General features: G+C 55.5%; 1 protein-coding gene across 1 annotated transcript; it reads right to left on the minus strand.

The window, feature by feature from the left end:
• Positions 1–9,195: 9,195 nt before the first annotated feature.
• On the minus strand, positions 9,196–12,688 carry PLA2G2E (phospholipase A2 group IIE). The gene is made up of 4 exons (XM_028514092.2): positions 12,490–12,688; positions 11,709–11,847; positions 11,489–11,595; positions 9,196–9,616 (listed from the first exon to the last, which is right to left on the minus strand). The coding sequence occupies exons 1-4, from the start codon at positions 12,527–12,529 to the stop codon at positions 9,474–9,476; spliced, it is 429 nt and encodes a 142-aa protein (XP_028369893.1). The 5' UTR covers positions 12,530–12,688; the 3' UTR covers positions 9,196–9,473.
• Positions 12,689–27,642: the final 14,954 nt, after the last annotated feature.

The raw sequence follows: 27,642 nt of genomic DNA on the forward strand, positions 1-27,642 counted from the left end.
CGAGGCTGCTCTTGAGTGTTTGCCTGGGAAGAGGCTCAAGAGTTACCTGGTTTTGTAGGGGAGAACGCCTGGAAGGATGTCTAAGGTTGTTCGTCTTCACATTGTAACTGTTTTCTTCCCCACTTTTCTAGACGTAGTTGCCTTCAGAGAAATAAAGGGTAACTGGACCTGTTGCTAAATTTTTGTGTGTGTTGTGAAAATGAACCACAAAATGCTGCCTTTATTTCTGTTCAAGCCCTGTCTGGGATCCTGATGTGGGGGAGCTCCCAAGCGCCCACCACACAGTGTCGGTGAGTCGGGGGGGACCAGCAGGGCAGAGGGTGTGCCCCACGGAGAGCTGGGGTTCCGTGGCAGCAGAGACCTGGGCAGTGGCGGCCTGTCGTTCCTGAGACCGGGTTAGGTGGATGTGACCCTGGAAACTGGAGTGTCTGACGTGACCAGTCTTACATAGTCTTTACCTTTGGGGGACCCGGTACTTAGACGGGAAAGACATGCTGATGAAAAGGTGAAGGGTTGCCCCCGCCACCTTGGGTGTCAGAGCTGAGGCGAGGGGGCATGCCGTGTCCAAGCCAGCCGGGTTCACCGGGCGGTCTGCCTGTAGGCGGTTTGCTTTCTTTGGTTTAAAGACGAGTTTTAATTTTTTGCCTTTTTTCCTTTGGTGACTTTTTAGGGTTGGAGCGTCAGTCGCCTCTAGGAGTTGGTCCCCGGACGTGATAGCCTGGGCATCTCCTGGCACGTCGCACTGCACTGTCGCCAGGTGGAGAGACCGCACGGTGTTCTTTCCTTGCGGCCAGCGGAGCCCTGAGTCTGAGGGGCACTAGGGCTCCTTGCAGACAAGTGAAGGGTCCCCACGCCTCCCTGTTTCCATGCGGGTGGGGAGCGTGGAGACCAGATCCCCCCGGAAGACCAAGACTGTGCGCCAGGAATCCCGGAGAATTCGGAGTCAGAAATAGCTTAAGGGAGACTCCTTGTCAGAAGTGGTAGAATCGCTTTCTTTGTTAGTGAAGGTGGCCTTGGGCCCTAGCGGGGTTCAGGAGTTTTAGAAGCTGCTAAAGAGTCGATAAAGAATATGGGGCGCATTTATTTATGAAGTACCTAATTCTGTAACGGGCTCCAGCATTTCTGGGGTGACGAGCAGTGGTTTTAACAACTAACCCGATGGCTCCAGTAAGGTTCTCTTATTGCTGTTCTGTGGCTTCCCGGCTCTGCCCGGCCTGTGTTGAGCACGCTAACCATCGGGGTGGGGACGTGTACACCCAGCTTCAGCGATGCCTTCTAGTGAGGGTTTGAACGTGGACTTCACCGCCTCGGTTTCCCTGAAGAAGGAGGTGGGTGGAGTCTGTGACTTAGTTGCCTTCATAGTCACTTGAAAATCGCTTCACGGGCGGCCGACAGGGAGGCTGAGTTCAGCCCCGCACGGCCTCCTCACGGGAGCTCGCGCACGCACGCACGCGGCTCTCCCCTGCCCGCTGTCCGGTCTCGGCTGCCACGTGGGGCTTCTCAGAGGCCTTCAGTGCGGCCAGCAGCCGGGGTGGGGCGGCGATCCAGAGCTGCTTAGTAGTCCTAGAAACTGTACATGAAGGTTTTATGAATAAAGCAAGATTTTTTAAAAAAGAACAAGAAAAGATTGTAGTGGCAACAGCTTTGTATTGGAGAGGTAGGTGTATTATTAAAACAACAGAGAACCGCAGCTTGTAGGTGCCACCGGTGCCACCCGGAGGTATGAGAGAGAATGGGCGTGCACATTCAGTTTTTCAGTGGCACGATCATGTGCTTCCAGCACTGGTTGAGGAATTAGGGCAGAAAGGAGAATCTTGAGTGTTGGCTGAGGTCGTCTGTAGTTTCTTTTTTAAGCTCTGAAGACACTTCCAAACCCGTTTTGGATCTGAGGCCTTGCGAAGGGGGATCTCCCTCGTGGGGCACCTAGCGCTGGGCCCGAGGGAGCCTTTGCGTGGGTGGTGTAACATGCCCCGTTTCCCCGGGGAGCTCTTGCGGCGTAGAATGGTACGGTTGGGGCAGGGGGGGGGGGGGCCCGCACTCGGAGGGAAGCAGGGGGTGTCAGACGGACTTGGGCATCGGACCGCGCTCAGGCGGGTCCCTGTCGTCCACGTGCAGTTTCTCTCGTTCGCAGAAACGTGAGACTCTGCCCGGGTTCTTCTGGGTGCACACAGGGTGCGATCAGTTTACCTCCGTGCAGTGTGCAGCTTGGCCGTTCTGTCGGCGAAAGGAAACCCGACTCCCCGTCAGGGCTGGCGCGGTCAGGCGGGCCGCGGGGCCTGGGGCGGGTGGGGAGGGGGCTGCGAGGCTGCGGCCTCTCTGGCCCCCACCCCGGGCGGCGCCCAGCTCGGTGCCTCTGTTAGTACCTCAGGCCTCTGTGGCAGGCCCTCAGGCTCAGGGCCCGGTGCGGCCTTTCTGTTCCTCGTTCTCGGGACCGCCGTCCCGGCCCTCTCGGCCTTCAGAACCGGCAAGGCTGAAACCTGGGGCCTCCCGACCTCGGTTCCGGTTCCAGGGGAGTGGGGCGTGGCGCTGTTTCCAGGTGTGTTTTCCCGAGTCTCAAGCGGATCGTGTTTTTCGGCTGACGTTGAGTTGGAGATCCAGATGGCATATTTAAACCGAAGCAAGTCTCCCACCGTCTCCTCTTGGAGGGGGGGTGGACAGTGTGACGCGGAGACAGCGGGCACCAGTCACAGAGCACCAGTCACGGGAGCCCGGCCTGGGGCTCTGTCCCCAGGTGGAACCCCTGGAAACCCTTAGGCTCTGAACCGTTTCCCCTGAGGGGTTGCTTTCTAGAGCCTCCCTCTCTCCCCTCGTCAGACCACTCTGTAGCGCCCTTGCAGGGGAACCGGGGGAGAGGGAGGTGCCAGTAAAGACCGCGCTTCAGTGAAGCACGGCTTCCGCTCGGTGACTGCGTTTAAGCAGGACACGCCCAGCGTGCAGAGCGGCCTCCGCTCACCGGCCTCCGCTCACCGGGCCGGCAGTCGGGGAAGCCGGGATCTCTGGACAGAACCGCTGGGCCCGGCCCCGGCCCTCTGCACGTCTGCGGCCAGCCGTCCACGGCCAGCCAGTCGCTGCGGCCAGCCGTCCACGGCCTGCACGTGAGCTCAGTCCCAGGCCTGGGCCTGGCGGGTCCCTCGACCAGAACTTGAGGAGCACTGGTGTGGGGCTCCTCACACCTTCCCCCTCTCCTCGCCCGTTTCCCCTGGATGCTGCCCTTCCAGCATCTTCCACCAGCACTGGGCTCAGGGAGAAGAAGAGAGCCAGGACTTCAAACCCCCGTGTTCCTCTTCCTGAGGCAGTTGTGCGGGGGCGTCAGGCCCCCTCGTGGAGGAGGGCGTGCGTGTCTGTGGGGAGCACGGACCTCGCAGGCTCAGGAACCTTCTCTCTCTTCTCGTTGCACTATGCTTGTTCTAGCTTCAGTCTGGAGGTAGGTGTCAGACCTCCGTGGGGCCGCGACCCACAGACCCAGCAAGCCTTGCCTTACCCCTGGAGCTCGACCGGAGAAACGGGACCGTCGTCCGGTGTCCACGTCTGTTCCCTCTAGGCTGTTCGTCTCTTTCCACAGACTGTGTCAGTCCGAGCCGTTTCATTTTTTATCTACCAAAGTACTGTACTTGGCTATTTGCAGTGTTTTCAAAACCAAATGTTTCTTTTATTGTGTTTTCAATCTTCAATACTTGGTGCAATAGAAGCTGCAAAGATGTGCCACTTTATCTATGGAAAGTTTGTTGCATACCAATAAATTCTAGTTTAAAGACAAAGGTGCACGTTGGTTGTGTCTCTTCGTCACTCGCTGTTGGAGCGCAGGAGTCTGGGAGCGCCTCCTGCTGAGCATCCTCTTTGGGGACCTTGCGCGGGAGGTGTGTCCTCACGGAGCACTGTCTCAGCGCACGCACCACGGGCGTTCGGGGTCTCGCCGAGCTGAACCGGCGGTGGGAGTGTCGGTGCGGGTGAGCGCACACCGGCAGAGCCGGCCCGAAGGCCTGGGCACCCGGGGTTCCTGCTCGAGCTCTGAGAGAGCCTCTGACCGTTGGGAGCAGAGGAGTCGGGCGCAGCTCTCCGTGGCTGCTCCCGTGGCCCTCTGTGGAGCTCGGAGAGTTGGACCCCGTCCTCGGAGGGGGCGCAGGCCGCCTGACACCCAGGGACAGCGGTGACTCAGCTAGAAGAGGCCCTCGGGGAGGGATGGGGCGTGGCCCAGCCCGCACCAGGGGTCCTGTCACTCTGAGGTCAAGATGGGTTTCACCAGGCCTTGCGTTGGCTCTGCAGCTCAAGACTCCAGCTCCTAATTTTGTCCACGAGTAAAACGTCACCAAACGGTCTGCTCCAGGATGGCTCTGGCCGGGGCGCCCTGGGAGCGTGGTGAGGCAGACACTGAGCCCTTCCCTGGCTGTAGGGGGCGGGGACCGGCCCTGCCGCCTCACCGACTCTGGCCTGGCAGGAGGCCAGATTTCCCACTTGGGAGAAGCTCGTCTGCGTCTCCCCGTGGTCGAGGGGCTTCAGTGTCTCCAGATGGTCCCTTCTTAGTCAGTTCGCCCGCCCACCCGGCCGTCCAGGAACCCCCCCCCCCCCACGATTACCAAACCTGCACTGCCTGGGGGTCCTTTTTTCTGGGCATGAGTCTGGGGTGGACCTCAGCAGCGTCCAGTCCCGGAGTGAGTGGAAGTGGGGAGAACAGGAGCCCCCCCAAAGAGGGTACTGCAGGGAGGGCTGTGCGCTCAGAAGGGTGCTCAAGGAAGCCTTGGGGTGGAAGTGGCGGGATTGGGCGTGGGAGGAGAGACAGGACGTGGAAGTGGGGAGCTGAGGCATTCTGGACGGAAGGACTGGCACAGCAGAACGCTGGAGGGGGCTGTCCCAGGTGTGCGGGGCGGGGCTGAGGAAGCACAGTTCGTTCAGAGAGAGACTCCACTACGGACCACCAGTCATGCACGTGCCTTGTGCTGCTGGGAGACGACGCTCACCCTGCTCAGTGGATCTCGAAGGCCAGGCGTGCCCCGTCCGCCCTGACTGCGTCTCCGAGTCAGCTGCTGGTCCGTGTGTGCCTTTTGACCTTGGCGCCCGGCACAGGCAGACGCCCTCCAGGAAAAAGGCTGCGCGCTCTCCCCAGCCGCTCCTGCCTCTGCCCCTCAGGGACATCAGCTCAGGGCAGGGAAGGGTAATGGTTTTCAAATGTGTCCACTTAAGAGGAGTGAGCACTCAGAGTAGTGAGACAAGGGGCTATTCAAATAAATTAACACAATATTTGCCATACATATGACGCCACTTCCCTAAAGTAATTCCAACTATGTGTCCATGGGTTCAATGGGACAGGTTTTTTTTTTTTAATACAATTTACCGTGGGTACAATAAGGAAGGCAAAAATAAGTGGCCTAGTCTAGATGGAGCTTCTATAATGCTCCAGCAACTTGGAATAAGTTGTCTCATTTAAACTTTAAAACCACCCTGTAGGTGGGTGGTTCTGTCCCCATATGACACACGAGGGAATAAATAACTCGTCCAAGGTCATAGATTTGAGCCCAGGGCCACATGCCTCCACCGCAGAGGAAGCCAGAACAGGAGCCCAAATAACAGGGGTGTGAACACGCTGCTCAGCAGTTCGGAGGAGGCGGAGCCTGCTCCAGGTGGAGAGGCACTGTGGGAAAGGGGGCAGTGGAGATCCCGCCTTACCCACGTGCACTTGAACACGGAGATGAGCAGCCCCTGCACGGGGAGGCTTCCAGGAGGAAGGAAGCTGCTGCGCAGAGGTGCAAAGGCAGGAAGGCGGTGGCACCTTCAGGGTGTGGGGAGGAGCCCAGAGCAATAGCTGGGTGCACACGGCTGGAAAAGCAGGTGACACCAGGCTCGAACGGCAGGGATTGGCGGAGAGTGGGGAGCCGGCGACGGTTCAAGGGGCAGAGGAGTGACAGGGTGGATGCAGAGGAGTGACAGGGTGGATGTCAGGCCATGGGAAGAGGGAGGCGGCCTCGGCCAACCAGGTGGAGACTGTGGAGAACGGAGGGCAGCGGAGCCTCTGGTTCTGAAACTCCAACCCGAGGTGCGAGGGTCGCGGCGGGTTGTCTGGGGGTCACTCCGTCTAGCGGAGTTCTCCCGTCCGCTGCGGATGCGAATAAATCGTCCTGGACAGAGTGTTGCTGCTCCGGTGGGAAAGGGGATGGCAATCCCCTCTAGTGGGGACCATCCCAAGTCCTCCCAAATGGCTTTTATAGGGAATGGTGTGTGTAGGTGTATATACATGCATAGCTCATCAATCAATGTCAAAGGCTAGAGTCAGACAAAATAGTCATACAAACACAGACATTATCTATAGATAACAGTTGAGGGAACACAGAGATGTGTCATAGGTCAGGGTCTATGTGTCATGCTGACGCCAGAGGGTCTTTAAGACATGTTTCGTGAGATAAGGAGTTTACTCCTTATGCCTTGAACTTAAACATCCGGTTTATACCACCAGGGCCATACAAAACAAAGCAGAGCAAGCTTCAAAGGATGCAATGTATTAATCAGGGCTGATTCCCACGGGAACCCTCGGTGTTGGGGTGTTGGGGTGTTGGAGTCGGGTCATGACTGCCACCTGTGTTACCTGGTTTTCCAGGGAGACTTACTAGCCCCTTTCAGAGCTTGCTCTCGGGGGGGCTGCAGTCTCCAAAACCACACACACAGAGTGGTCCCCAACAGGTGTCTGTCTGCCGGTGGGATGCGTCTGATCTGTCCCCACCTCAGCATTCAGCAAGGAGCCGGGAGCAGTTCGTAGAAAAGCCCACTGAGGCAAGGAAGGAACTTGAACGCGGTATTCAGTCCTCCAGTGGGTAGATACACTGCAGGGAGCCCCAAAAGAGCGGGCGGATGTCCACAAAATCATGACCGAACTCTCAGTAGCTCGAGGATGCCAGTGTGACTGCCACTCATTTACTCGGCAAGGTATTTAACAGAGTACTTTGCTAAGGGCTAAGTGGGCGGGGGGGTGGGAGAGGGGGGCGGGCAGGGAAGCAACACCAAGCCAAATCCCGTTGTCAACATTGGAGGGGCAAGCTCTGAAACAGGCAAGGAAGTCCCTTCTCCAGCGCTGACGTAGCCCGTGTCTTTCCTCTCTGTCCTTCTTTCCTTCCTTCCCTCCCTCTGACCCTCCTTCTTTCTTCTCTTTCTTTCATTGAATGAAAAAATACTGAGTGCCTGGTGAACGCCACATGCCGAATAGAGGCTCTTGAATGTGGTTATTAGGACATTCATTCTTTCCCAGAATGTGAGTGCTTATTATGTGCTGGGCACTACGTGTGTGTGCTTTCACACACACCGCCTTATATAAGCCTGGCCACAGTCGACCTGCCAGGGACGTGCGCCCTGCTGCAGATGCAGAAGCAGAAGCTGAGGGTACGCGTTCCTGTCGGAGCTTTTTAGATTTTCCTGTGTCCACGAACCACTCAGGGGGTCCTGTTAACCTGTAGATCCTGACTCAGCAGGTCTGGGGTCAGGTCTGGGGTCTGCATTTCTAACAAGCGGCTGCCACCACTGCTGCCACCGCCGCTGCCACCGCCACGGGCCACACTGAGCAGTGGGGCTCCAGAGCAGAGGCACCGCTGCTGAGTGGCAGAGCACAGGGACTGTCCCTGGACCCTCTGCCCTCGATTCAGGGCTCGGGTTCATTTTTTCAGCCCTTTCTACAAGTCTACAGCAGGAAACCAAGTGCGTGTACTGCAGACACACGAACACACACACGGAATTGATGCACACACCCTTGACTCATTCACCACCCGTGCACTGATCCCTGGGAAAGCACAGGGTGCGGATGACCTGGTCTGTGGTCAGGTCACAACAGGTGCACTGAAGTCTTGCTCTCCAGTTCCGCTTTCACTCTGCCCGGCGGTTGCACAGCTGCTGGCTCACCAGGCCCTCGCCCCGTGGCGACCCTACACCCATCACGATGCCCACCTGGAGCAGAACCTTCTTCCTCCATCTCTCCCCAGTCCGTGCCTTCTTCCCGTTTCTCATTTATGCAGCAGCACCGTCACTCTCAGATGGCTGGAAGGACTGACTTGGATATTTCTTAGCATGTTTATTATTGAAAATGCAAGGGGACTGATTTCACTCGCTCAGAAGCGCACTTTGCCCCCATGTCTACGAAGGGAAATCCAGGTTCAAAGCAAATCTAGGTTTCCTTCGAGGAGCCTGAATAAAATGGCCACCAGAGGGCGCCTCAGGACCACTTTTCCCAACCAATGTGGCTCTTCCTCCTGCAACCGATTTTTGCTTTAACACCGACCTTTTGGTGGTTCTTTGCTGAGCAAAGCCGGCACAACTGCCCCCTCGTTTTGCTGGCACAGAACATAGTTGCCTTTTAAAGTGTATGGCAAGCATCCTTTGATCTCTTCACTCTGTTGCATGTGAAACATGCATTCAATGCTCATCCATGGTGAGCATTGCCCTCTGAAATGCCCTTCTGCATCCTTTATCTCATGGAACAGGCTCAGCCCGGCCCTGCAAGGCTCTGTCAGGGTGTTACAGAGAGTGGAGGCCTCCTCTCTGTGTCCAGGAGGAGAACCTGCTGAAGCACGCTGCTTCCAGGATAGGCCGCCTGCTACCTGGGGAGAATCCTTCGATGCGTTACATGCTTCGTGCCGCCAGAGTCAGCCCCACGAGGTTCAAATCTTTGTTCCTTCCCTCCCTTTGTCAGGAGCCTGACGTGGCTGGGGCACTCTGCTCTGTCCAAGGTGACCACCAGAGAGTCAAGGGTCAGTGGCTGATACCGACCCAGGAAGAGCTGAGGGGGTGCTGGCCTGGAAGTGAGGACCCCTCAGCTAGAACCCCCCCTCCCTGGCCCCTGGATGCCCGTCAGGCAAAAGAGGAATTTGGATAAGATGATTCAAGAGCTTCTTTTTCCTCTTAGCCTGTCTGCTAACGGGAGGGACTTGAGTGAAGCCTGATGACAGAGAGGGGACAGTATTTGTCATGCTTCTACAACCCGCCACACGGCCACTCTTGTCTTGGATCAGATGGGAGAGTATTAGAAAAAGGATCACAAAGACTTACTATCACGGAAAATCAAAAGGACAGAATGTTGGAGCCGCACGCAGGGCCACGATGGCCCCTGGGAGGTGCTCCCCAAAATGAATGAATGAATGAATGAATGAATGAATGAATGAGTGAGTTAGTGAATGAAACTGTATGTTAATCAATGATAGAACCAGAGGCTATTAGAATGATGGGAAACATTATTCATTTACTCAGGAGAGGGGACTGAGATTCCAGGGGTGGGTTACACAGTCTTCTAGGCCGAAGGGGCCAGGCGTGGCTCTCCCGAAGGGGAACAGGGCCTGGGAGGCCCGTGGTCGTCCAGGTCGCAGTCTGGGGGCGTTCTCAGGGACGGATGGGTTTGCAGGACGGAAATTTTTCAGAAGGACGGTCTTGGTGTTCCCCAGGCCTGGGGCCGCAGCAGCCGGAGGCGGGGGCCTCGGAAGGCCACAGGGGGGCGGTGGGGCACGGCCTCAGCAGGGCGGGGTGGGCCCCGTGCACAGCTTGTTGGGGTAGTGGGCGTATTTGCGGTCATAGGTGCCCAGGTGCCGGCGGAAGCAGAGCGCGGCCGTCTTGTCGCACTCGCAGGTCTGGCGCTGGCAGGCAGTTCTGCCTGCTGGTGGGACGAGGCCAGTCAGGGACCCGAGGCTCTGCCTCCTGCACTCACTCTCACACAGACACATGCATACACGCACGCATGTGTACACACACACACACACACACACACACACACACAGGGGACCACACTCTTGCCCCTGCCGTTCCGCTGGAAGCTCTGATCATAAGGGGGTGTCTCAGGGGTGGGTGAGGACAGGGTGGGACACAGGAGGGCCTGTGAGGCCAGGTGCTGGAAGGCTGTAAGAGTGTCCCTCCTCCCCTCAGCCCCCTCACTGGTCTGTCCTTAGCTCTCTGAACCTCCCCTCCCCCGCCCTGGGAAGTGGGGGCAGCTGGTTCCCTAACTCTCCTCTGCCCCAGTCTGGGGGGATGTCTGGGCAGCCCCTGCCCCCTGTGAAGCATGGCTGACAGCGGACGGCAGCCACCCAGCAGAGGGGAAAACCAGGAAACGACAGCGGCCCAATCCCAGGTGGCCTGTGCAGGGCCCAGAGCAGCCTGCGCCCACTGGAGGCTGTTGGCACCAAAGCTGGGGACCCTGTGGTCTCTCCAAGAGGGGACGGAGCCCATTTTTCTGGCATTTACCTTCACCACCCCCCTCCACGTGTGCGCCCACACCCAGTGCCCACTGTGGGATGTGGGATGTGATCCCACATCCCGGAGATCGGAATGCGCAACGGGCACTGGGGCCCAAAGCCCCCTCTCCCCTCGCTGCCCATCTGCCTGAATGGCTCTGCCTCCCTTCAGTCCCCAGGAACGCGCCTCAGAGCCCAGCAACGCCCAGGCTCATCTCCCCTCGAGGGTCAGTCTCCACTTCCCACCGGGGTTCTGCCCTGGCTATTTCAGCCAAACTCAGGGTTGGAACAGGTGCAGCCTCTTCCAGCCGTGGTGCCAGGCCTCAGGGCGGCTCCTGCCCGGAGCTGGACTGAGGCTGGCAACTGAGCGCGATTATCTGCTCGTTATACAGGAGGAGGCAGAGGCTTTCGAGGGGCTCCGTCGTGCCCCCAAAGCCACACAGTGCGTGGGAGGTGAAGCCCCAAGCCTGTGTCCACACCCACCTGGCACCTCCCAGCACTGTCCTGACAGGCGGCCATCCCAGCCTTGCTTGAACCCCCAGTGAGGGGGCTCAATCCCTGACAGGGCGCCTTACTGAGTGGTTGGCTGCAGGAGCAAGAAACTGAGCCAGATCTGCTGCGGTGGCTCGGGTCCTGGCTCCACCCTCCCCCAGGGCAGACCTCCGAGATCCGAGCTGAGTCTTCTCGGACTTTCCGGGTGCTTCCCTGTGCCCCCGCCGGGCCTGCTCTCCCTCCAGACGCCCCTGGTTATCTGGTCTGGGCTCCCGGGGGACAGGGCTGCCTGGAGCCCTGCTCGTTCTCACTTGGTTCGGGCTGCTTCCCAGGGCCAGGACCAGAGGAAAGCTAGTTGGTCCAAGGGGGCGTTGAACCTGGCAAAGCTGAGCAAATGGGCCTAGCCCGGCAGCCCCACAGCCCCTCGGGGTGCGGGGGTCGGCCTTTGGGAATGGGGTTTGCTGTCCCAGATCAAAGCCCCAGCATGCTCTGCCCTGGGATCGCACTGGGAGCCGCCTCGCAGGCCTGGGAGGGTGTGTGAGTGCAGCTCCTCCGGCACCTGGCTCCGCTCTGCCTCTGGCTCCTTCCCCAGAGGCTGGAGCCGGCAGGCCTGTGGGTGAGGCGAGGCGCCTGGGTCCCGGGGCTCTCTAGATGGGGTGCCGGGTGAACATCTGGGTGAGGGACACGCCTGTCCCCAATTCCGTGATGACGGAAGACCCCGCCCCTGCAGCCCAGGCCTGGCTCAGGGGTCACCGTCGGACGCTGACCCCCCTCCCCAGCGTCTGGCGCCCCGAGGGCTGCTCACTCACCACAGACGATGCCGTGCCTGCTGGCAGAGAATAGATACCGCTCCAGCTTGGGCTCGCAGCCCTGCTTCTCCAGACGCCCGTAGCAGCAGTCGTGGGCATGGCAGCACCTGGCAGGGCCACCGGGGGCTGTCTGGGGGCCCGGGCCGCAGGCGGCCCCCACGTGGCCTCAGCTGCCCCAACCCCCAGGCGGGCCCCGCCCCCCCCCCACCCCTGAGCTCACCAGTCCGTCTCGTCCACAGGCCAGTGGGAGCCGCCGATGCCGCAGTAGCAGCCGTAGTCGGTGTACTGCAGCGCCGACTTCCCTGTCACCCTCTCGATCATCACCCCAAACTGGACCAGGTTCCCGCCAGCCAGGGCCACTGTAGGGAGGGTGGGCGGGCGGGTGCCATCAGGTCCCCGAGGGCCCCCTGAGGGCCTCTCCGGTCCTGGTTCAGACACGTCTCTGCTTGTCAGTTAACCTCACACCTCCACGCACCTCGCCCCCAGTGCCAATGACGCTGGTCAGTCCAGATGTCCCCGTGACACCCACTGTACCAGGACCCCCTCATCCCCCCTCACATCAGGGCACCCCATTCCCCTCCCGCTCTCCGGCACCACCTCCCAGAACACCCCCACCCTCGTTCCCCAAATGTCTCCCAGCGGGTCCTGACCATCTCCCCAGGTGTCAGCCCTGCACCCCAGAAGCACCCTGTTCCCACCATGTCTCCTAACCACCTGGACTTCCCCCAGTTCCTGCAGATCCTCCCAAAGTGGAAGCTAGGGTGGGGGGTGGAGAGTGGGTGGCGGGAGGCATTGTGTGTTGTCTGGGGTCCCCGCCAGCCCCTTTCTCTGCCCACCCCAGCTCCCCTAGGCTGCATCCTTCTCCCCACCCACCCACCCACTGACAGTCGGTGCACCCAAGCAGAACTGGGATCAGGTGACCCACCACACCCTCCCCAGGGCCAGGCTCAGAGGCTCCCAGCTGGGTCAGGGGACAGGTGAAGGTCACAAAGGTCACTTACCCAGGAGGCAAAGGACGGCCAAAAGAGGGGGAGGCTTCATCCCAGGGGAGGGGAGAGGAGCAGGGCCGGAGGAGCCGAGCTGCAGGAAAAGGAAGTGAGCGGCCCCTCTGGTCCCAGGTCATCTCCTCAGTTAGTTAAATACCCGGGTCCTGTCCACTCCCCATCATTAACCCTCGAATGCCCAATGATGCAACGATACTTCCAGGTCTGACACTTCAGCCAAGCCCCCAGGGGAGGGGCCAGTAAAGGGTGTGAGCCCTGCTTCCAGGCAGTCTGGGGGGTAGTCTGGGGCTCTTTGTTCTCAGGGCCCTTCCCATTCCCCACCCCTTTCCCCAAATCATCACTAGCTCCGCCCACGGAGCACCTGAGTAGGGGCTGTGCCAGGTGCTTCTCATTCTCGGTTTTTTTCTCACCCCCATTTCACTGATGCGGCCACTGAGGCCCAGAGAGGCTGAGAAGCTTAAGTTCACGTGGCTGAAGGGAGGGCCGAGTCTGTCCTGCTTCCCCACAGGGGGCTATGCCAGCGTGGCCTCTGCTTGCGCCCCTTGCCTCGAGCCCAGCCTCCGTGTCACTCAGAGGGTGACCACACACAGGACACCGGGGGCCCGGGAGGCCATTTATGCAGGAGCCTGCAAGCCAGCTGAGCTTAGGGGTCTTCTTCATTGCTCTTTCCCGGGAAGGCTCCTGTTTGTTAGCCAAGCAGTGAGAATGCTCCCAGGTGTGAATTCTACCTCCCCAAATTCTCCAGCAGCGGGGCGGTAGCCCCCCAGGCCAGCTCGTCCCCCAGGGAGAGCGGCTGCCCCGATGGTCCGAGAGATGGAGGAGGGGGTGGCTCTGCTGTACTCGGAAATTCCAATGGCCCTGGACCCCCCGTGACTCATTTGCTGGCTGCCGCCCCCTCCCTTGAGTCCGCTCAGGCAGAACCGGAGGCAAGGCACCCCTGCCCCGGCCCGCGTCTCCCTCCCGGCTCTGCCCTCCCTGCTCCCGGTCTGGGACCGGGATAACTCGACTATCCACTTCCATCAACATCCGGGACCTGGGAGCTGCCTGATCTATGGCCTCGGAGTCCTGGTTCCGCCGTTTATTACGTGGCCTTGGGCAGGCCTGTTCCTGGCTCTGACCGTGGGTTTTCCCATGGTGAGGACAGAAGGCATCCCGCCCTTGGCTCCTGAGTGCAAAGCTCAAGTGCAGCGAAGCTGGTGCCCCCGGCGGAGCACTTACTCTCGTGCCGGGGCTGAGATGAGCCCCCCCCGAAGTGAAATCTCAAGGGGCCCCCAATGGGCCCCGAGACGTGGGTGCTACCGTCATCCCCCTTTATAGAGAAGTAAACTGAGGCCCACGCCTCAGTCCTTGGCGAGGCAGAATTTGGGGCAGGCAGTTCAAAGGGCCTAACTAATTGCTGACAGTCGGCCCAGTGCCTAGCACCCACGACACCTTTGGGTGCCTCAGGATGGTTTCATTTCTTTCAAACCGGAAGAGAAGAAGGACTCTAATCCAGCCTGGGCTACATTCGTCTCCATCTGGATGAGGCCGTGACATTTGCTTCTTGCTTTTGTTTTGTTTTTTCCCAAAGGCAGGAAAAGGCCCATGAAAGCAAAAGTCACGCTGTGGCCCTGAGCTTAGGGCCAGGAATGTCCCCTTGTGGGCCCCGACGTGGGGCCTGGCCTTGGCCTTGGCCTCCTTTCCGGTGGAGAGGTGGGGTTTTGCACTGAGGACAGGAAGCAGTCCCCACCCACCAGGGACGCAGTCCCCGGGGAGGTGTTACCTTGGATGGGGAGAGGAAAGCTGGTGGCATTGGATCCCTGGCAGTGATTTGGAATGAAAGGTTTCAGACACGAGAGGCAAGTCGGCGAACTCTGACTTCCGGTAGGCAGCGGCCCTGCCCCCTGCCCCATGCCTTGCTAATAACTCCTCCTAGACACCGTGCTGGGTTCTCCCACCCACAGGGAGCAGACTTTCGGGGAGAGGGGCCAGAGAGGTGAGCCACCCTCCCACCCCCTCCCTGGCCAGGAGCACCCATGGCAGTGAGTTGTGGTCTCCAGGGAAGGGCTCCCCAGGGCTCCCCATCACCTTTTGATTTTAATTGGGGCACCTCCTGGCAGCCCCTGGCTCCCGGCCTGGGTCACAGGAGCCCAAACGGTGAGTCACTGAGGAGCTGCCCTCTAAACAACTGAGAATTTGCTTTGATTCCTGGGGAGGTCTGGCCCACAGCCCTTCCTGCAGCAGCAGCAGCAGCAGGGCGTTCCCCAGTGAGGGCAGAGCTCCTGAGACAAGCCCTTCGCGAGCCATTTTGAATCCTGGCCCGGCCAGGAATGGGGTCCCTGCAAGTCCCCGCCGGTGGGTACCTGTGGCAGAAAACCGAAGACCGAAGGGCCAGAGCCGGGCAGGGAAATCTGGGCAGGGGAATCTGGGCAGGGAAATCCAGGCAGGGAAATCCAGGCAGGGAAATCCAGGAGGACTTCTAGGCGGCTGTGTCCCCAGCTGACGTTTGAAGTGGGGGCGTTGGGAGGCCTTGGGCTTGGAGGAGAGGCTGGAGCCTCAGGAGACGTGGTTGGTTTTGTGGTTTCCTCTGCAGTGGCACCATGTGGTTGAATCGTCTCTGCATCAGCAAGAATAGGACTTGAGTGTGTGTTAGCTCTGCCCCTTACGAGCTGTGTGACCTTGGCCGATCCTGTGCCCTTTCTGAGCCCAGCTTCATCATCCAATATTCTGTGGGCGATTAGACCTGCCTTCCATAGTTTTGGACCAGATGGAGAGGAAAAGAAGAGTGTACATCCCTTTGCAAGGTGCCACGGCCATAGGAGGGGCCCAGCAATTTTGGGTCCCTCTCTCCTCCTTAGCCGGCCACAGAGGAGGTGGCCGCTGTCCCAGCAGCTCACGGCACTTCCCCCTGCAGGCAGGGGGCGCAGCCAGGCCAGGGCCCCCAGCATTTCTGTGGGGTTATTGTCCCTACTTGACCGGTCTTGTCGGAGTGGAGGTGAATAAAGTTGCCCCACTGTAGTTTAGAAATAATAATAATCATAATCATAATCATCATCATCATCCTAACAATAAAAATGGCAAAACCACCACCACTGACTAAGCTCCTACAGTGTGCCAGGTGCTGAGCTGGGGCTCCTCACCTGCCTGATCTCACCCCTTCTGTTGCTCCCCCGAGGCATCCGGCAGACTCCCAGAAAAGTGGGGTAACCTGAAGGATTCTTTGTCTGCTCGGTCATCCTACTATGCTGAGGACTTACTGTGTGCTGGGGATACATGGGAGAGTCAAACCAGGTGTGATTTCTGGCCTTAGGGGCTGACAGTCCAGTAGGAAGCCAGACGGCAGTAACTACCTATTGACCTGAAACTTACAAAGAGAGGTCAGCAGGTTGGCAGAACGTTCCACGGGGCTCTGAGAGCATTGAAAGGGGCGCCTGTTGGGGCAGGGGATAGGTGAGGACTTCACTGTGGGGGAAATGACTCAGCAGGGATCGCAAGACGTTCCCTGGGTGAAGGTGGACGGTGACGTTCCCTGGGTGAAGTGCAGAGGGTTTAAATACAGAAAGAGCCTGTGCAAAGGCCTGGGTGGTCAGAGGGGCAGAGCACTCAGGAGAAGCTAAAAGGAGGCTGGAGTAGCTGGTGATGACCAGCCTTGAAGGGCAGCTGATCTTGGGACCTTGACCTTCCATTCACCTCACAGGAAGCCTTTTGCTGGGGCCTGATGGGCAGGTGGCCCAGAGCCTGCAAAGAATCCTGTGGCATTTTCATCCCAGCGAGGAGTCCTTGCAGGCACCCCAAGGCCAGGAAGGCGGGTCCCTCCCTGTGGGAACAGGCTGCCTACAGTGTGGCCCCACAGTTGGGTTCTCCATTTGTGAGGGAGAGAAAAGAACAAGAATGCTTGAGGTGGGCCCGCTGGCATTGCTCACAAGGTGGCCTTTGTCCCTGTAGAGTGATACAGTCACTTGCTGGTGTTTGTCTAGGGAACAATGGGACACCTGAGAGGCCCTGAAGCAAGATGCTTTGGGCGGCCAGGAATGTGAACAGGAGGGGCACCAGCAAGGACGAGAAGGCCAGTAAGCAGGGCGCAGCACAGGCCCCGCGCATCACGAGGCAGGGCGGGGCTTCACGGATTAGGTCGTTTTGGGAGGGAGAGGAGGCAACAGACCCTGATCTTGCAAATGCTTCGCTGCTGACCCCAAAGCGCAGAGGGAAATGGGGGTCTTGGGAGCAGGGATGCCCCTGCGGGTGCAGGAAGTGCCGCATGCAGCGCGAGGCCTGTGCGTTTTGTGGGGGTGCCTGTGTCTGTAGGAGCCTGTGGGGGTGGGGCACGTCTAGGCCCCGCCCACTGCGAGGGATCCTTTACGCTGAGGACTCCACATGTCAGGCCGCCTGGCTTTATACCACCTGCTAACTGGACACTCACTGGGGCAAAGGACCTCACTTTCCACTGCCTCTATTTTCTCGTCTGTGCAGTGGGGCGGGGTCTGACAGTACCCGTTTCGTCACATTGTTGGGGGAGATCATAACTCAAGGCTTGGAACCGGAAGTTCGGAGGTCGTGACTATTGTCGTTGCTGGTGGGCGCGCTGTGACCTGGTAGCATAGACTTGGGGGCCGCCCCTACAAAGTCCCTCCCGGCAGGTCCTCCTCCTCCTCCTTGCCTGGAGACCTCGAGAACCTACCTGTTCTGGTTGGTAACACTTTCACCTGTGTGGAGTCGGGGGTCCTCCTGCCGTGTGTCCCAATGTCTAATGGTCATCAGTCACGCCAACCGACTGGAAAAGAAAGCGCGTTAGGTCCTTCTACCCAAATATACTTTCCTTTCCTAACGGCAAGTTAAAGAATATATGGGAAGCCAGTTCTCACGGGACGGAAAGTCAGAAATATGTCCAAACCCATTGAGTTGAATTGAATTATAATTATGTGTATTCGGGTGTTCTCCTGATGGGCTGGCCATGTTTGAATGACTTATAAAGTAGAGATGTGCATACTTCACAAACTAGTACACATTTATTTCACAAAATTTGTTTTTCATGCTTTCATTTCGGCAAAATCTCCAATTATGTTGTAATCAAATTTTTATAATTTGTGTTCCTCTGACAGTAATGACCTAAGAGATGTTTTAAAATGTAATTGTACTAGAAGTGTATACAATCTAATTATGTTTAATAAGAAGCACAAACGAAGAGTAAATCTAGAGAAAAAAATTAAAATTGTTTAATGTGTTTTCATAAGGATTTTTCTTCTAAAATGCTCTAAATTTTCTATTAAAATAAAAAGGCAAAATATAAATGATAGCTAATGAGTATAAAACATTTTAAATAAAATTACTTGAGTAAAGTTGGCTTTTGAAGAGTTTTTTATTGAAATTCAGTTACACTTTGCCAAATGCTCGATGAAAATAAAAGTGTTGCAACTCCAGTGTGCGCGGCCCCAGTTGCCAGAGTAAGCTGCTGCTTCTGTGACACAGGGTGTGTGTCGACCTGTAGGCGTGTAAATCTGTGGATGAGATGCATTCCATCTGATGCCTCCAGATGTGCCTTCTCGCCCCGAGACACTAGTGAACTGCCCACTAAGTCACAAGCACCCCCAGGCCCCCAAACTGGAAGTGAAGGGACACAAGAGAACGGATGTTCAGAACTAGTGGGAAGTGACGTTCGTTCTGCAAGACCTCGTGCGTCAGGCCGCAGGGAGGGCGGAGGAGGAGAGGCCCCCTCCTGGCCTCCTGCGAGCCCCGCCTCCCTTTGAAGCAGCGTCCTGCGTCCCATCTCGAGGTGGCAGCAGCACAGCCCACGGCCTCCCTGGGACTTTGATGCAGCTGCCTTTTGTCTCCCGGACTCAGGGCCAGAAACTCGAGGATGTGTTTCACCGGGGCTGGAGGGTACGGGTCATGAAGGTGGACATTTGGGGTCAGGGACTGCACTGCACCGGTCAGTGCAGAGTGCCTAGCAAGGAGCAGGGCCACTCACCAGCCTCTCGGTAAATTCAGGGCACGTATGCATGTGTCCATGCATATCCCTCTGTGTGTACATGTGTGTCCCTCTGTGTGCATGTCTGTGTATGTCATGTGTCTGCGTACAGGCCTGTGCATGTTGTGTGTCTGTGTCTGTATGGGTGTCTGTGTGTGTTGTGTGTCTCTGTATGTCGTGTGTCTGTGTGGTGTGTGGGGTTCTTTAGCGCAGGGGCCCGGGGCCGGGCCTCCTTTGGCCTTCCTCTCGGGTCTGTGCTGGCGGTAGTGACCACCACCACCTCCTTGGTGGTTCTTCACACTAACTTCCACCGCCCCGTGAGGGGAGCATTATTCTGTTTTACACTTAGGCTCAATGTCTTTCCAAGGAAGTGACCAACCAAGGGCACAGGCTCAGCTCACAGGATGGGGTGGTCCATGCTGCCTCCCAGTGGTGAGCTCGGGGCAGGCCTGACACCACTTTCACACTCACCCCCTGAGGCCCAGCCAGGGTCCTAGCAGTTGTCTAGTTCCATGGGTGCACTGAGGCTGCCCTGAGCTGCCTCCTCTGACTGTTTGTGCTTTAATCTTCCAGAGCCTGCTGCTCCGCTCTCCCTGGAGGTGGCCAGGTGCCCTGGGAGCCTCTTTGTTTTGTGATCTGGAAGAACTGAAGGAGCCCGAGGCTCAGACTGGAGGGAAGAATCCCAGATGGGGATGTGGGCTATCGGCCTTTGGACTCTGCCACTGGCCAGCCCGTTGCAGCTCGTGGGCCTTTACTCCTCAGCTGAACTATGAGATGATGGTATGAGAATCTTCCAGAGGCCTTGGAGCTCTATGCTGGGCCTTGACCCTGGACCTGGTGGGATTGCTAGCAGGGGACTCCAGAGGTGAAAGAGCCTGGGCTCGATTGCCTACTGTCGGTGACGAACCACGCCAGGCACAATAGCTTAAGGAACAACCATGTGCTGTTCCTCACAATTCTGCGGGTTGGTGCGTGTTTGCTCTGCTGGTTTCACGCAGGCTCACTTGGGGGCCCTGTCCTCAGCTGGAGGGCCTGGTGGGCTGGGAGGTCCCAGGTGGCCTCATTGCCGTGTCTGCTGGTTGGTGCTGGCTGTCAGCGAGGTGCCTCCATTCTCCTCCTCCTCCAGGATGAGAGGCGTGACAGCTCATCCTCCATTTGACTTGATCAGCTTCCTTACGTGGGGGTCTTGGCATTTCAAAAGGCAGAGGCTGAAGCTATATCATTTCTTGAGTCTCTGGCCCTGAAACCCACCCACGGCAGCCTTGTGCTACTGGTCAACGCAAGTCACAAGCCAGTTCAGATGCAAGGAGGTGGGGAAACAGATCCTCCCTCCAAAGGGGTAGGCTCATGTTACGAAGGGACCTATAAACCGGGAGGGGAAGAATTTGTGGACACCAGACAATTCATTAAACTGATAGAAAGGGGCCGTCTCCAGGGATAGATTCAAGTCAACCTACATCCGGGGAGGGGGCAAACTTTATCTACAAAGGAGAATATAGTGCTTATTTTAAACTTTATGCACCCTATGGCCAGTCATCTACTTCATTCTGCTCTTGTAGCTCAAAAGCAGCCACAGGCAACATGCAAACAACAGGGCGAGACTGTGTCCCAATAAAGCTTTATTTACAAAACCAGGTAGCTGACTGGGTTTGGCCGACGAGCTGCAGTTTGCCAGCGCATGACCTCCCCGTCTGTTGGCAATGGCCCCAGAAGCATCTTGAGGGCCAGAGCAATGTTTCACAGGAGTGGCCAGAGCTCTTAGACAGACACAGTGAGTTCCTAAAACTCACATAATTCCCAGTATCAACTAAGTCACTTTCAGCTTATTTATTCACTCAGTAAATATCATTGAGTGTCTACCACGTGAAAGTACTGTCCTAGGCATTGTGTAAGTGAGATAGTCCAGTTGCTTTCTGGGAACTTACTTACATTCTACTGATTGTAAGGAACAGAAGGAGAAGTGGCTTAAACATTATAAGAAGTTTTGGCTCGAGTAAGTGAAGAGTCCCCAGGTGGACTCCCCACCAGGCAAGGCTTGGTCAGGGCTTGGGTTCAGTTCTCTGTGATCCACTTGCCTCTTCTCTCTTCTCCATACGTCGGATGTATTTTCTTTTTTCTCAGTCTCGTTGCACTTATGGTAGTGATGTGAGCGCCAGCCAGTGGCTTCCTGGGGCCACCTGCTTCCTTGTTCTTATTCAAAAGAGAGAGAGAGAGACAGACAGACAGACACTTCTCCCTTAACCATCAACAACAGCCCTGATTGGTTCATCTTAGATCATGGCCTGACTGAGCCGATTCTTGTGCCTGGGAAAATGGCAAGCGATGACTGGCTTAGATCTGGGTTACCAGGGCCAATTACAATGGCCAAGAGGATGGTAAGCCCCTGGTGACTTACACCAATCAGAACCCACTTCCAGGGGCTGGATTCTGGAGTCATCCCACCCTCTGCTGCTACACATGGGTGAGGGGCAGGGTGGATGTTAGAGAGGCCATCACACTGGAAAGGAATCATCGCAAAGCAAAAGTCACAATGTTTCTCCCTGCTGTTTTGTAGGAATCAGTGAATGAGGTGACAGAGCAGGAAGCAGTGAAGTACAGGGACATTTAGGCAGCATCAGTGGAGCAGGGCAGCGAAACAACAAGGTCAAGTGGGAACTCGGTTCTTGTAGACCTTGTGTGCATCAGGCCAGGAGGGGCCTTAGAGATCATCTCATCTGCATCCCTGGAGGTTTATGTGGGGAAGCTGAGGCCTAGAGAGGAGCAGGAGTTTGCTGAGAGTCACCCGAAGTTAGTGACCACGTTGGAATAGAAACTGGGTCTCTCTCCTGCCTTTCTGTTTCTTTGCTTCTCCCTCACGTGGAGCACAGAGCTTGACCATGCACAGGCACATGGAAACTGTGTTCATTTGATTAGCTTCTAATTATGGCAAATGGACCTCTGGTGGGTATGCTCACAGCGATGTACCCTACGACCTTCATAAAGCCCCACATTTGCCAACAGCCAATAGCAGGAAGTAATGTGCCATATATGAACACACAGTGATGATACACATGGAGTTTGGATAAGCAGACCTGATCTTAAGTTCCAGTTCTACCACTTAGAAGTCCTGTGATCTTGTGCAAGTTACTCAGCCTCTTTGAGATTAATGTACATTCAGTGCCTGGCACACTGTATCCAAAAAAGGTTTAACTGAACATCGTAAGCAACCCATCAGGCCCTCGAAGATAATAAGTGCCGGGGTGAAGAGGCCAGTTGACAAGGAAGTTACTGCGTTACAGTAGAGATGCTGGGGACTGGCTCAGTGACTTGGCCAACACAGGACATGACAGGTGCTAGAGGTGTGCACCATACTCCTTGCTGTCCTGGGACCCTTACCTGGAATGCTGTGCCTCACATTCTGCTCCTCACCTCATGAGCTCCTTCCCATCTGAGCACTAATGTCACTTTGTCAAAGAGGTGATGTTAGGCCCTGGCTGGTGTAGCTCAGTGGATTGAGCGTGGACTGTGAACCAAAGGGTCACTGGTTCGATTCCCAGTTAGGGCACATGCCTGGGTTGCAGGCCAGGTCCCCAGTGGGGGCCATGTGACAGGCAACCACACATTGATTTTTCTGTCTTTCTCCTTCCCTTCCCCTCCCTAAAAATAAATAAATAAAATCTTTAAAAAAAGAGGCAATGTTAGTTAAGATGATGCTAGTGGCTATAACACAAATCCCCAAATTTCAGTGACTTCACACAGGTTTATTTCTCTCTCATATAACAGACCAATGCCAGCTGGCAAGAGTAGAGATGGGTTGGGTGGGTAGGGGGGTCTCTGTCTCTCGAAGCCTTGAGGAATCCAGGTTGATGAAGACTTTTCCAGTTCCAACATGTGGCTTCCAAAGTCACCCTGAGCAAGGACATCAGCCAGCAGACAGAAGAAGAAAGAGGTGAGGAAGACACACCATTTCTTTAATGTTTTAGCCTGGAAGCCATACCCATCACTGCTGCTCACATCCTACTGGTGAGAACTAATCACGTGACCTCACTCCGATGCAAAGAGTACCTGGGAGATGTAGTCCCTCACGGGGCGGCTGCATCCATGCCAATAATAATCTCCCCACAACCAAGGAAGCCTGACTCTTTGGTGTCTCTGCCACAGAAGTCTCGTTCCATGCTTTTAAAGCATCATATTCTTTTCCCTCAAAGCACTCATCACAGTTTATTAGGATTTTTAAAGATTTTGATGACTGTTTGATTATCTCTCTCCTTTTGCAGACTAAGCTCCATGACAGTGGAGAGTCACCCTTGTATCCTCAGTGCCTAGCACATAATGTGTTCGATAATAGTTTGTTGAAAGAGTAAAGAGAAGAAATCTATATCTGTGCCATATACAGGGTCCGGCAGAAGTAATGCCTGTGTGAGCGTGGTTGGTAGAGTAAGCATATGGGCGTAATAATTTATAGTTTTTATTTGAACATTTCCCCGAAAATGTCATATGGTGTGCTGGAGTGTGATGTTGTTGTTACCACGCATGACAGGCTTATGGTTTCGTAATAAAAGAGTTTGTAATAAAAAAGGGGCATTATTTGTGCAGAACCCCGGTATGTTTTTCTACTTTTAATATGACAACGTATATTTTATGTATTGATGCTTTTCATTGCAAGCAACAACATAGCCGATTTTCCATGTGGAACAATGAAGTGGGTTACTGGCTCAGGTCCGTGAGGACTGCGGAGGCACGGGGACTTGCGGGCAGGGTTGGAGCATGGCTCTTGCTCTGTTCCCTTTGCAGTTCTTTCTATGCTGCTCTCCGCCAGTGTCCCCGTAGATGGCCTCTCTGGTGATTCTAAGACAAGCACGCAAACAGGGCCTTGCACCTCCTCATTCACACTGGGAGAGACAGGGAAGGCACAACTTCCCACAGCCATGGCACAGAGATCTGCAGGTTTGTTCTGGCAAGACCAACCCAGGACAATCTCTGTTGCAAAGGGGATAATAGGTTGACTGACCATCCCTTAGCCCCATCCTTGGATCTAGGAGACAGGAGTCTTTAAACAACTGCATGGTTGCTATGCAACAAGGAAGGAGTGGATCCCCAAAGGAAAACTGGGGTTCTGTTAGGACGGTGTCAAGAGGGCAAACGGATGTTGCAGAAACACAGAGTGGGTCCCTTTCACTGGTACGGTTCTTCTAGATCTGCCTCCAGCAAACACAGAAATGCCTATTAAATTAAAGGTGGGGTAGGGAGAAGGGCCCACAACTGGCTGGAAAGAAATGCCAAATTCAAACGAAGTCTATAAGACTGTGAAGCTGAAACTACTCACAGAGAAAAATCCAGAAGAACTTGGACTGCTTTGGGGGAATCCTGGAGATGGCATTTGCTCTAAGCCTCAGTGTCAGGCCAGGGCTATGGAACCTGCTGCCGTGAGTTGTTGGAAGACCCAGAAGTGATGTCCAGGAAGTCAGCGTGCTAGGAACCAAGCAGGCTGCCTGCTGGTCTGCCAGAACACAACGCAGACACACAGAACACAAAACAAGCAGCTGGATTTCCTTAAACGCAGAAGCCAGCAAGAGGAGGTGCGAGACCAAAAAGCCCGTCTCAGGAAGAAAACAAAAACAGCTCCGGAGCCCCCAGCAAGTCTCACAGCACAAACAGAGGAGCTGCCGGAAGGCAGAGAGAAAATGCCAGCGTTAGCAAACACCTTGGTTTTGCCTGGAGGTACCCCAAATAGGTGCAAATTAAGGGCCACCCAGTCCTAACAAAGAGAGAAGAGAATTTAACACATTCAATTGAGCAAACATTAGGGGTTCTAACACTGTGTTTCTTGCCAAGATGAAAGGACTGTGCTGTCTTCATGGACAGATTAGCGAATGTGTGAGCCCGTGTGAGTCTACAGAAGAAGTGTGTACAAAGCATCAGGGGGCCCCCAGATGGCCTTCAAGGGGAGCCCCGGAGAGGGGCTATCACCTGAGCTGAGTGAGGCCTTGAAGGGTGAACAGGGTTCAGCTGATGGGAACTCCAAGGAGGGAAAGGCAGTAGGAGCTGTGGGTACAGAGACCCACAAGCAGAACACAAAACAAAAGTTTTGGGGCCACAGAAGTTCTGTGGGTGTCTTTGCTTTTCTCTCTTACGAATCCCTTCTCCCCTCCCTTGATATCACCCCATTTTTCCTTCTCTCAGCTATCTGGTCCGAGTATAACTGCCAATCATAATGAGGCTCCACCCCCGGAGGCAAGCACATGACCCAAGCCAGCCAATCAGACTCTCTCCTGGGACTCAACGTCTTTGGCGGAAGGATACACCAGTTTAAGACAGATGGAGCCCAGCACTCTGTCCTTGGTGTCCTACAGAGACTATTCCTGAGGTCTTGCTACTGAGACAAACTCCTTGCATCTTGTCCCTCTCAAGGCCTGCTGGATCAGCTCTTCTTTAATTTGAATGAGTCACCCAACATCCTCTCACCAAGTTCATTTTTTGGCTTCGGTTAGATTAAGTTTCTGTAGCTTGCAAATGAATATCTTTAATTGATATGGAAATTGTACCAGGAAGAGGTTGTAGGCAACAGGCCCCTGAGGCAAATAGGGGATCTGGGAGAGGTGACCAGGCAGAGGTGGAGCCATGATTTGGCACACTAGCTGCCATGGTGCCCACAGTTGCCAAACAGCCACCTGCTCGCTTGCATGAGGGCCAAGCTCGGTGGACTGAGTGGTTGCTTACAGCGCAATTTAAAGGGGTTGAGGAATGCGGGGGCCTCATCGTAGGATGGCTGCTTTGGAGGAATTAGGGCTAATTCAAGGGGGAGATATTTCTGATGCCAGCACCACCCGGCATACTATATGTTCCTTGTCTGCTTCTTTTCTTCTTCGCTAATAGAATGGGAGCTCCTTGAGGGCAGGCACTGTACTGGCGCCCTGCTCTCTCCCCAGTGCCGAGAACAACACCTGGCACACAGTAGGCACTTAAGGATTCGGTAAACAAATGCGAACACACAGCAAGCTCAAGGTTAGCATTTCTAGAGTAAGAAACAGAAGGATTATTGCCGAAAGAATGGAAGGAATCTACTAATTCCTCTGATCAAAAATCTGGGGAGAAATGGTGAGAATGGACGTTGAGGTGCCTCCCCCAAGAATAAGATGCTGGGTCAGGTTGCATATATGACTTGGGGCCCCGGCCCAAGGTTTTGCAATTCAAGGTGCTAACTTGGGCAGCTCTGTGGGTCTCGTGTAGCCTGGGTCGGCGAATTCAAACATCCCATGATGTCAGGCTCATTGTCTTGACTTGGAAGGAGGAATGAAACGATGTGGAGGAGACACACATTCCTGAAGGCGTCTGTCCCGTGCACCCCGCCTCCCACGGTCTCCGGAATTGCCTACTTCTTCTGAGTCCTCCTCCTCCCCCTTGTCTGATCCTGTTGGCCTCCTTCATTTTGCAGCGTTCCTTCATGTTTTCGATGGTCCTTGGTTGTTCGTATTTATAAGCAAGACACTGAGCATCTCCATACATGGATGGGGCTTGTCATTCAGGGGGCTCTGCTTCCAGATGCAGGGGCAGGGACCCAGCCTTTCGGCCAGCAGGAAGAGCTCTTTTATCTTGGGCATTAACGTCCCCACTGAGTGCTCTAATTATTCCCAGACATCTTGTCGAAATAGGGAAAAGTCCTTTGATTGTTTTGCTGGGAGTGTGATGGTGGTCGCATGGCAGGGGGTAGAGAGGTCGGATGCCCAGGTACTAGGCATTCTGTGCGTGCGTGTGTGTGTGTGTGTGTGTGTGTGTATGTTTATGTGAGTGCGAGTGTGCGTGTGGTATAGTGGGAAGGGATTGCGTCAACACTTCCTCTCCGTTTTGTTGGTAATAACCATTTTTTAATCTGATAAGCAAGACCGTCTCTCCCTCCTTTCCCCATGATCTCCTGGAGTTCCCAGTCATGGTGCCGTGCACTTTCCACCACGAGGGTGGACTTAGGACCCACACCGTCTAAGCACAGCTCTTCATGTCTCCCAGCCACGGGGCTGTTTCCAGGAAGAGGCACATAACCTGGACACATCAGAATCTTCCATCAGATTTGATTACAGGCCTTCTGTTTCCCTGGAGCCTTGATCTACAAAGCTGCCTGTAGACTGGAGCCAGTATGCTGAGGGGGGGAAGGAGTGGGGGAAAGAGAGGGAGCGGGGGAGAGAGAGGAATCCCTTGATCCAATGTTGTTTGACTTCCACTTTGAACCTTCAGATTATTTGAACCAAGAAATTCTCTTGGGCACTTATGCTACTTTGACTTGGGTTCTGTCACTCAAAACTGAGAAGGCTCTAGGCTCATTCAGGAGGTTCCCCTGGGTGGCAGAAATGTGGTCCTGCTTAGACTCAGGAGACTCCTGGGTGCGGATGTCGGAGACTTGTGTGGAGGGGAAGCTGAAAGCCAGGTGCTGTGGTTGGAAACCTGAGCAAAGATCCATGGGCTCCAGCCTTTTGAGCCGGCCAGTGGTCCTTGGGGAGTCCAGCCAGGGGGTCCTGTGACTCTGTCTGAGATGTTCTGGGCTGGACGGGTCCTCAGGACCCCTGTACGACTTCAAGGGAGAGGAAGAGAGTTCCCCCAAAACTTGACTTACATGGCCCACCAATCTGGGTTAAGGGAACCGAATGGATTTTATTTGGTAAATTAAAGCAACGTGACTTTTCTTGTTCTTGAGCTTCATGGAAGAAACCATGCTGATGGCTCCCTCTTCCTCCTCCTCCTCCTCCTCAGCACCATCTTTATTACCACATTTCCCAGCTCCAGGCTAGTCAGTGTTAAATCGCACCATCTGTGAGATATCCACAGCCCGAGCTTAGGCCCGCCCCTTTCTCACTGCTTCCCACCACAGGTGAGAACGGCTTTGAGTTTTTTCCCAAGCAGAGCCACCTTGTTCTACTTTGATGCTACACGGAGAACATTTCCAGATCAAGATCTGAGATAATTTGTCAATCAAGCCCTTTAGCTGCTGAGATAATGGAACAAAGGTGATCCAAGATGAGAACAAAAAAGATAAGGGACTTCAAACATGAACCAAAGGCTAGCTGTGAACGACACAAGGGAAAAAAAATCGATCAGCCAATTAGGCAGTATGGGTTCAGAGTGCCGTCAGGAGAGAGGGTCTGGTCAGGGTGGGCTAACCCACAGAACGAGGCCCTGGGTCACACCCAGGGGTGGGGGAGGGGGTTACTCAGTTCATAGTGAAATGGACCAAGGAG

This window comes from Phyllostomus discolor, chromosome 5 (genome assembly GCF_004126475.2).
Source record: "Phyllostomus discolor isolate MPI-MPIP mPhyDis1 chromosome 5, mPhyDis1.pri.v3, whole genome shotgun sequence".
Classification (NCBI taxonomy): domain Eukaryota; kingdom Metazoa; phylum Chordata; class Mammalia; order Chiroptera; family Phyllostomidae; genus Phyllostomus; species Phyllostomus discolor.

Excerpts from the sequence above, each read along its gene's own strand:
- PLA2G2E (XM_028514092.2), bottom strand. The coding sequence starts at position 12,529 with ATGAAGCCTCCCCCTCTTTTGGCCGTCCTTTGCCTCCTGG. Across the intron at positions 11,848-12,489 it reads GGCCGTCCTTTGCCTCCTGG|TGGCCCTGGCTGGCGGGAAC; the intron begins GTAAGTGACCTT and ends CCCTCCCTACAG. Across the intron at positions 11,596-11,708 it reads CCTGTGGACGAGACGGACTG|GTGCTGCCATGCCCACGACT; the intron begins GTGAGCTCAGGG and ends TGGCCCTGCCAG.